The 9,147-nt window shown below is 48.6% G+C and overlaps 1 protein-coding gene across 1 annotated transcript in view; it reads right to left on the minus strand.

Moving 5' to 3' along the window:
* The window catches only part of ADAMTS9 (ADAM metallopeptidase with thrombospondin type 1 motif 9), a 161,909-nt gene extending 154,770 nt beyond the window's left edge, over positions 1 to 7,139 (minus strand). The window contains exons 1-3 of the mRNA XM_054595028.1: positions 7,025 to 7,139; positions 6,121 to 6,521; positions 977 to 1,139 (exon numbers count right to left, since the gene is read on the minus strand). Of these exons, the coding sequence (XP_054451003.1) occupies positions 977 to 1,139; positions 6,121 to 6,521; positions 7,025 to 7,139 (679 nt within the window). The remainder of the gene's footprint in view (positions 1 to 976; positions 1,140 to 6,120; positions 6,522 to 7,024) is intronic.
* Between the last annotated feature and the right edge of the window lie 2,008 nt (positions 7,140 to 9,147).

Consider the following 9,147-nt stretch of genomic DNA (forward strand, 5'->3'; position numbering starts at 1 on the left):
TGATACAGAGATGAGATGAAATAAGTAGCTGTTTGGGAAGCATTTTAGGAAACTACCTGTTGGCCTTGAATTCTGGTCTTATTTGGAGATGCCAGAAAGACCTTGGGAAGTTATTTCACCCAGAAAAGCAAGCTTTAAAAATAAAAAATAGGGATAAAGATAAAGTTGTAGAAACAGTAAATCTAAGAATTTTAAAAAAGTAGTAAAAAACATTCTAAAAGCAAGGACCAAATTGAGGGATGATTTCTAATAATAAGCTATCACTACAGAGATAGTAACTCAGCTTGAAGGACAGTGATGGGTGTTTTCAAGACTGCAGACTGAGTAACATGGGTGAGCATGAGCTTTCCAGGATGCCCAAACATTGTCAGCATAAAGCCTCAACCACTCTCTCTAGGATGGAAGGAAATCTAGCGGTAGGCATAGAGCACCTGAGAGAAACCTGACTGTGCAACCCAGACTTCCCATCCTGTATTTCCTGAAGCCACAGAACATGAGGTAAACTGAAGCTGACAGGAAAAATTCCGAGAAATACATAGAAGTTTTATGTGTTCCATTTGTAAGACTGTTTTGTGACTTTACATGGTAAAAACATAAATAAATAGAAAACAAGAAACATAAGCAAACGCTAACTGAAGATATGGCTATAATAGTCTAGCACATTATTAAAGCTTAACGATACAAATTAGCAACTTTAACAAAAGAGGCAACTCTGCACAGAGTGGGCTGGGAGTCACTTCTGAGTTTGAATCCTGGCCTTGACACTTATTAGCTAGTGGCAAGAGCTAATAAGTGGACAGGTTCCTAAGACTCTTTAGCTTTCATATCAGTACAATAGAGATATACCTACCTCACTTGAAGATCAAATAAAAGACAACGTAAATGTGCTTTGTAGCAGGAGAAAGAGCTACATCTTTGTAGCATGGCAATTAACCCATCTCACAGAGGTGAGATATCTGCTGAACCAAGCAAATACCTGAGGTGGCACATGCAGGCCCTCCTGTCAAGGACTCCCTGTGGAGGGTGCTGCGCCTATAGATAACATGGGGTTTGTTTTGTTCCTCTTCATTTTCCTGTTCATCAATGGATAGTAGTGGTTCAATAAAATAATCCCCATCGTGGGACCGGAATGTGCCCAGCTGCAAAGGAGATGAGAGGTTGATTTAATAAACAATGAAACATTTCAAAGTAGAGATGGTGCCATTTTACCCAATCCCTTTGTTGTGAGGGCTGCTTAAACCTAAAATGCTGCTGACACATTCGGAGAAGTAGCTTATTTTCATTCTCTGCTGCACCAGTACCTTATCCTTGATTTAACTTTATGCTATTGCACCTGCTACCCAAATCTGTCTCTAAGACATACTTCCTTGGTGCTCAAGTTCTAATCACATATTCCCTTCTACGAACTGTTGAAAGAGAGTGTTTCTCTGTTCAAACTGAAAACAGCCTGGAAACTTAAAGACGGGTGTGAGCTCCAAGGGAAAACCTGACCCATGGAAGCCTTATCACAAATTTAGGTTTAGGAAGCATAGGTTGACCACAAGGCACTCAAAGTGATGCCACCTGTGAGACTAGCACTTGAGTCTCTCACCAGCCCTTCCCTTTGCAATAGGGAAGGATTCAGCAAAAGGCTTAGGCATTGTCTGCCCTAGGTTTCAGTCCCAGCTCTGCCACATATCCATCCACCTCAGACAAGTTCTCTAGATGCTGAGCTTCAGTTCCCTTGTTCATCAGTTAGGGATAAAAAATACTATAAAGGGTTATCCTGCAGATTGAGATAATGCATTTAAAGCGCTTAGCAAAGTGACACCTTGTAAGGGCTTAGAACACATTAGTGGCTTTTGTTGTTGTGGTATTAGCCTCTGTCCACTAGGATACAATTTGTGTTTGCCAGTCATTCTAAGCACCTTGAAAGAGGTGCTTCCCTTTCCACATACCTGAAAGTTTTGCAAATGATGCATGAGGTCTCAAGGTTGAGCCACCCAAATCAAACATTGCAAGAGCACAAAACTTCCCCATGTCATGCAATGTTTAAAGGGAGAACTCAGGCCCTTCTCTTATCCTCCATTGTTCCTTTTCCTGCACTGAAAAAAGAAGAAGAAAAAGAAGACAGAGAAGGAGGAGGGGGGAAAAGGAGAGGAAGAAGAAGGAGAAAAGAAAAGCAGGGACCTTTTACCTTCCCCTGGATACAAGGGAAATGACTATCCTTAAAGGTCATTAGCATCATCCAGAAATTTGTTAGAAATTCAAATAATCATTCTCCACCCCAAATCTGAACTACTGAATCAAAAATCTCAGAGTAGAGCCCAGGAATTGGAACTTTAATGAGGACTCCATGGTATTTTTATGCATGATAAAATTTGTGAAGCATTAAGACACTGGTTCCCAAACCCAGCTAAGTGGTCAAATTGCCTGGGAAGTTTTTTAAAAATTCCGATTTGGGGCATTATCTTTTATCTGCAAATTTCAAACTTTCAAGGGTAAGGTCTAGAATCTATATTTTTAACAAAGTCCACCACATTATTTATAAGCCACTGGCTCAATGAGGGGACAGCTCTGGTGTGGTCAGACTAAGCAACAGAGTAGCTGGTTTCCAGAGAAGAGATTTAAAAATTAAATCTCACCCAGGCAGCTACCTCTGTTTCAATACACAGCTCTGGTGTACTCTGAACACAGTGCAGGGTATGTATTACCATATGTAAAACCTAGTAGAGACAGGCCATAAATACTGGGAAAGAAGCTGGGAGTTCATCCGGTATGGATCTGGCACCTCTGTTAAAAAGGAAAACTGAGGCCCAGAGGGAGGAAGTGACTTGTCCAAAGTTCCTTTTTGGTGGTACAGAGGCAGCTGAATGGTGCCAGCGCTAAATCTAGAACTCAGGTATCCCGACTTAAGTCTGTTGTGTTAACCAAAAAAAACCCTGAAATTCTCTTTAGGAATGTAGATTCAGTCTCTGAATGGTTAAGAGCATGGGTCAGGAAGACTGGGTGGGAACCCCAGTTCTATTGTTGAGGAGCTGTGAGATCTTGAACAAGTCTCCAACTCTCAAAGCCTCAGTGTCCCAATCTGTAAAATGAGTAATTTGAGAATTGGGTTGTTGTGGGGATTTTGTATGAGATAATACATACGTAAAGTACTCTTTACAGGACAAGGCACACAATAAGAGTTCAATAAATGGTATCTATAGGGTGACAAATTAATTTTCTATGTTGATTCACAAATAGCTGCTTGATCAAAGAGTAATCTTTCTTGGTCAAAGTGAGCATTTATTGAAGCATAGGGACTATATACCTACAATATATAAAGCTCCAATACATGAGAGAAAAGAACTGATGTTAACCCTCCTGCCAAGGAGAAAAGGACAGAACATATGGTACCAAGAACTATATAATACAAAGGAGAGCATATTAAGAACCATAGGAGAAATACAGATACACGTGTATTAAGGTGGAGAGGAGACATAACAGCAGTCTATAGGACCAGGAGAAGGTTTGCTGGAAAAGAAGATATGTAAGTTACACTTTAAAACAAAGGCATGATTTGAGCATGTGAAGCTGGGTGAGATGAACAAAGAAATCTAAAGGCCCAAAGGCAATGAGGTAGTATTAGGTCGGCGGGAAGTTCAGAAAAAGAAGCAAAAAGCAGATCGCCTGAAAATACAGGACTTGTGGAGGAAAGCTTGAGAGACCACCCTGGACATGCGGATGGAAGAGGGGTGAGGAGGTATATTGTAAATGGCTTGATGTACCAGATGGAGTGGAAAGCTGTTCACTGGGCGGTGAGGAGCTACGCAGTCAGTGAACAGGGCACTGATGTGATTTTGCACCCTGTCATCATTAATCTGTTAGTGGCAGAGATAAGAAAGAAAAGACTGGAGGAAAACCAGATGGAAATACTTCTTAGATATGAGTCTTAATGAGTGAGCAGGAGAGAAGTAAAGAGGGCTAGAACTGGGATAGGGTAGCTCGGAAAAGGTACGAGACACATCCGTGATGGAATTCAGGGAAACATACTTTACTAGTGAGGTGTGCGTGGGAAGAGGGAGAGCGGTGTATAGTATAGCATGGATCACTCTGAAGAATGAAAGATTTTCTGGCATATTTCCTGGGAGGGACACTAGGAGCTTCATGATTTTACTGATACAAAAATGGTAAGTGGAACACTTGGGGGGAAAGATAAATTCCAGAAGGAAGACAAAGGGGCGAGGGTTTGGGTCTGGTTTAATCACTGAAGTGCGCATATATTTTAAGATGTATGTTAAACGCCTCCCCGCCCCGCCCCCCCACCAAAGAGGCAGATTACAAATTGAATGCGACATAAGGAGGGTTATAGGCATCTTTTCTGATGTCCTAAGAGTTACCACTCGCAGTTCCACGTGCGAATTACTGCCTAAAATGGCCAATAGAAATTAGGTCCTGCGCAGCAAAATATTCATTCAACTGCTAGGGCCACTCAGCGGGGTGTGGAGGCGGGGCGGGGGGAGGAGTAAAGGCTGTTTACAAACTTGTCGCACAGACTCAGCTCCAATTGTTAGTTTTTGAATTTGGGGGTTACCGTCTTGGAATCTGCAGTCGTTCTGATGCCCTTGGTTCCGGCTCCTAACTTATGCCCAACCCGGCTGGCTGGCCGTAAACTTTCGAAGAACAGGAGGACTCCTGGATTCCGGTCCTACCTAGGTCTCGAGGCAGCGATGACTCGCCGCAGCACCCTACAGCTTCCTCCAAACTGCCGCATCCATCCACCCCAAAACAGTCTCAAGAACGCGCCACGGCTCCAGGCTCTCTGCTGGGGATTAAATGGGCTCATTCCCGTGCCCGCATCCCAGGAGGCTAAACCTCCCAGCTCCCAGTCTTCAGGCTTTCCTAGCTCCCCACCCGACCCCTCCGTTGAGCGACGGAGATGGATCTCTGGCCCCAGGAACAGCAGCGCGCGGAGGGAGCAGCGGAGCACCCTGGGTAAGTATACATGCTCCCACTTTAAAAGGTGGTAGTGGGGAGTGTGGGTGCTTAGGGAAAGACTAACGCATCACCCGGGCGCCGAGCGCTGGGAGAGCCTGACCGGGAAAGTTTCTGCGTCACACCCGCGTCGCAGCAACGCACGTCGCTAGAGAAAGTCAAGGACTACTAGCTTTGGGGCCGGAATCTTACTGCGGGTCCTCAGATGTCACGGGGCGAGGGGAGGGAGGACGAGGGAGGACGGATGGCATGTAGGACCTCTTGGAAGGCAAGCTGGGAACGGTGGTAAGCAGGGGGTCGGGGTACCTGCTTGGATCCCCTGCTACGTCTGCATTTGTTGCTTTGGGAGGTGGCCGCCCCGCCCTCTCGCCCTCCCTCTCTAGGAAAACGCGCTCCGCAGGCTCCCTCTTGCGATTCTCAGGAAACCCCAATGGGTGATAAAAGCCCCAGAAGATCGTCGCGTCACCCTCTCCAGGTTCTCTCCCACTCTTTCTACTTCTCGGTGTCACCCCACCAGCAGGGTGCAGAATCAGACTGCGCCACACCCCACTACCAGTTTCCACCCGAATTCAAAGCGTCCGGGGCAGGCTCCGCCCTCTTCCCCGCCCCCGGCGCTCTGGGCCCACCCTTCCCTTCCCGAGACTGGACCTGTTCCCTGTCAATTCTGTTCAGCCTCAGGGTTCCCGGCGCGTGAACGGAGGCCAGGCGAGTACGCGAGGACTCTAAATTACGCGCCGCCCTGCACGACACACAGAAGGAACTCCCCAGACCCAAGCGTGGGGATCCTCAGCCCACACCCCCAATTCAAGACGCACCAATAAGGAGTCGTGTCCTCCCAGGACTCAGCTGCTCCTGGGCGGCCGAGTTCGCTTCAAACTCTCCAAGTTTGTAAACCAATTCCAAGCCGCCACCGGCGTTAGGAAAAGCGCAGCTGAGCCAGGTTAGGACCCTAGAAAGCGCCCCAAAATCCAGAACCCCCTCAAGCGCTCCTCTCGAGTGTAAGCGCAAGCTTTGGGATAGCCACCGAAAGCGCAGGACGCAAACCAGCTTCCAGCTCCTACTTAACGCCAGAGCGGAGACTCGCCGTAGTGAGAGTCTTAGGCTAGAAAGCAATTAAGTCTTCAAAAGCGGGTGAGGGGAGGGGAGGGGCGCGCGCCCACTCACCATTCCTGAGCAGAGGCTGATGACCGCCGTGTGCTCGGACTTGGTATTGACATGGCCTTTGTAGAAACAGTGTTTGAGTTCTGCTTCCTCCTCGGAATAAAACTTTGTCTGGTTCTCCTCGGGCTCCCCGAGGAGGGTGACAGTGAACAGTGGAGCGATAAATCCGGCATGGGCGGTGAGATTAAATAGAAACTGCTGGCCGAAGGCTGAGAGGCGGTAATGCGCCTGGGAGGAGGTAGAGGAGGAAGAGGAGGAGGCGAAGGCAGGCCAGGGGTCAGAGGCAGAGTTAATGCTCCGTCGCCTTCTTTTGAAGTGCACGTTCGTGGGAAAGGGTTCTCCGAGAGCATTCACTCGGATGGGAGACGCGATTTCATATTCGCTCAGCGTCTCTAATAATTTCACTGCAGAGAGAAGCAAAGAGAGACACATAAACCAATAATTCAGTTTTCTGCAAGTTTTTAAATAAAGGTGAGGGCTTTGTCCTATTTTCCAGCGCCCCCTTCCCCATTTGAATCAACCCCTTCACCCTCAGTGGATAAATATTTGGCAGAAGTCAGAAAAATGAACAAGTCAAAATATCCAAGGTAATTTCAGGTTCTGACAAATACCCTGAATAAAATAAAACATGCCGCTAGCTGTTGCCTCCAGTAACTTAGTTAAGATAGTTTGGGGTACGGGGGTTGGGAAGGGGAAAAATCAGACTAAAAGCAAAGGGCGTGCGGGGTAAATTCCTTTAACAGTGTCAATCTCTAGAAATTGGCTGGGAATGACCGGCTGCAAAGCGGAAAAGAATTCTTTCTAGGAAAAGGAAGGAGGCTTCCGCTGCGGGGTGCCCGCTACCCGGAGCGGAGGCTGGGAGGTGGCGACAAGGGCGGAGGGGTCCCGGGGTCCGGAGCCTCGTTACCTTGCCTCGGGTGCAGCCTGTCCTTGCGCACGGCCGCCGCGGCGTCTGGGCTAGCCATCTCGGCCAGGTCCTGCACCAGGAGCGTTAGCAGTGTGGCCCAGGATACAAACTGCATGGTGCTCCTCACCCCTCCCCCGCTGCTCCCCCCGCTTCCCTCCTGCCCTCCTTGGCTGCCGCGGCGACGCGAGGCAGCGGCCGCGTAGGGCGCGCGGAGACGGGCGCTCGCCGCCAAGTTTTGACTTTAGGAGTCGCTGAGGTCTCGCCGGGAGGGTCCGGTCTGCGCTCGGCTGAGCAACGCCGCCGCCTGCCGAGAGCTGAGCCGCTCGGGCCGCAGGAGGAGCCGGAGGAGTAGCAGTAGAAGGACTGGGGCTCGGCTGCTCGGCCGCATAATGTCCAGGGAACGTGTAGGAGAAAGCGCGGATCGTGCGCTCCAAGGCGCGGCGGGCGCCCTGTGCTGGCGGGGATAGCGGAGCTGCTTCTTGAATGGGGGGCGGAGGCGTGGGGGGGGGGCGCGGGTCCTCCGCCGCTCAAATACCCCGGGTGCCCGCCTCTAGGAGAAGAGGGGAGGAGAAAGCGAAGTGAGTGCGGACCGCCTCCTTCCACACTGAGTCCCCCTGCTTGTCCGGTTGGTGCGGGACTCCCGGGTGGCCTCCAGCTTCAAGAGGCGGAGGCTAGAGGCGCAGGGAGCGCCGGGGCAGCGGGTCGCGTTCCTCGCCACCTCTTGAAGAGCTTTTTTGAGACTCCCTGTCCTGGAGAGGGAGAGCAGAGCGTGGTCTCTCTTTCCTGGCGCTCGCACTCTCTCTCTCCCTCTCTAAGTCTCTGTCTCCCGTCTCCTCTCCTCTCTGCTGCTCTCTTCCTCCCTGCCGAATCTCTCCTTTCTCCTCCTCGGTCGGTGTCCAGGCTTCTCTGAGTCGGCCTCCCTCAACCCCACCCCCTCCTTGGTCTCTACTCCTCCCACTGCACCCCTCTAATTTCCCATATTTCTCTCTTTCCTGTACTCTTTATTTTTCTCTCTTCCCATCGTTTTGCAACAGTCTTCTTCTTCTCTCTTCCTCCGTCTAATCTCTCTTCCTTTGGTTTCTTACAAGTGGCTCAGTGCAGGAGCGCCTTCCTTTCCACAGTGTCTCAGTAGGGACGAGATTTGTTCTTAATCTTGCAATTTGGGGTGTGTTTCAAGTCCTTGGTCTCCTGAAAGTTTCGCAAAGTTTTCAAGCTGTGCTCCGTCCCCTAGACTCTGCCCCCATTCTGAGAAGGTCCACAGTTTTCTGTAGGTCCCGACCCAAAAAAGGTTAAGAACCACTCTTGCTAGCGAGAGGGGGCGGGGACTTTGGCGCCTAGGACTGCCCAGGGGTTTAGAGGTACTGGGAGGAGAAGGGGAGGCGAGTGTGAAAAGAGAGTCTGGGCCTCAGAGGGGAAGCTCCAGTTCTGAGAGGGATTTCTGTCTCTTCCATTTGCTTTCTGCCAGAGATATTTGGGGCTGCAAACAGCTGAAACTTTAGCCTGCATTTACTTCTGCCGTTGGGTACAAATTTCAAGTCTAAAATTAAGCCAGTGAGGGAGGATGCCAGTATGTGAGTGTGTGAGCGCGCGCGCGGGCGCGCGCGCGTTTGTGTCAATTGTTTAATCCTGGGTGGTTCAAAAGTGCTTTTCATTTCACCAGTCCTCAGGAAAGATAGGATGTGCTAATTTCAAGAAAAAGGAAATTACAATTTTTGTAAAAGATAGGACTAATGTATATATTCCCAGAACCGGAGTTTTCTGTCGCTCAGTGGGCTGACCCTCAGGGCTGAAAATACTTAAGTTTGCCAATACCAGAAACTAAATAGCAGTGTGCTAGAAGGGTCCACTATTCTGTAAATATCAATGAATATATTTGTCCTGGTAGAAGGAAAAATAACTTGGCAAGACTGAAATATCTTAAATTGTTAATCCAAATGGACTACTATTGCCATTGTTCACCTGTATTCCTGGAATTTATAATGGGTATATACAATGGTGTATAAAGATGGTAAAATAGTAACACCTGCATAGTACACAGTAAGAGATTTTTAAGGGATGGCATTTAAACTTTTTTCTTAAACCTTTGAAATAATTCACTAAAGTACGTTTCTTCTGATATACTA

Source organism: Pteronotus mesoamericanus, unplaced genomic scaffold (assembly GCF_021234165.1).
Source record: "Pteronotus mesoamericanus isolate MK-2021 breed Mesoamerican mustached bat unplaced genomic scaffold, CSHL_Meso_final scaffold_54, whole genome shotgun sequence".
Classification (NCBI taxonomy): domain Eukaryota; kingdom Metazoa; phylum Chordata; class Mammalia; order Chiroptera; family Mormoopidae; genus Pteronotus; species Pteronotus mesoamericanus.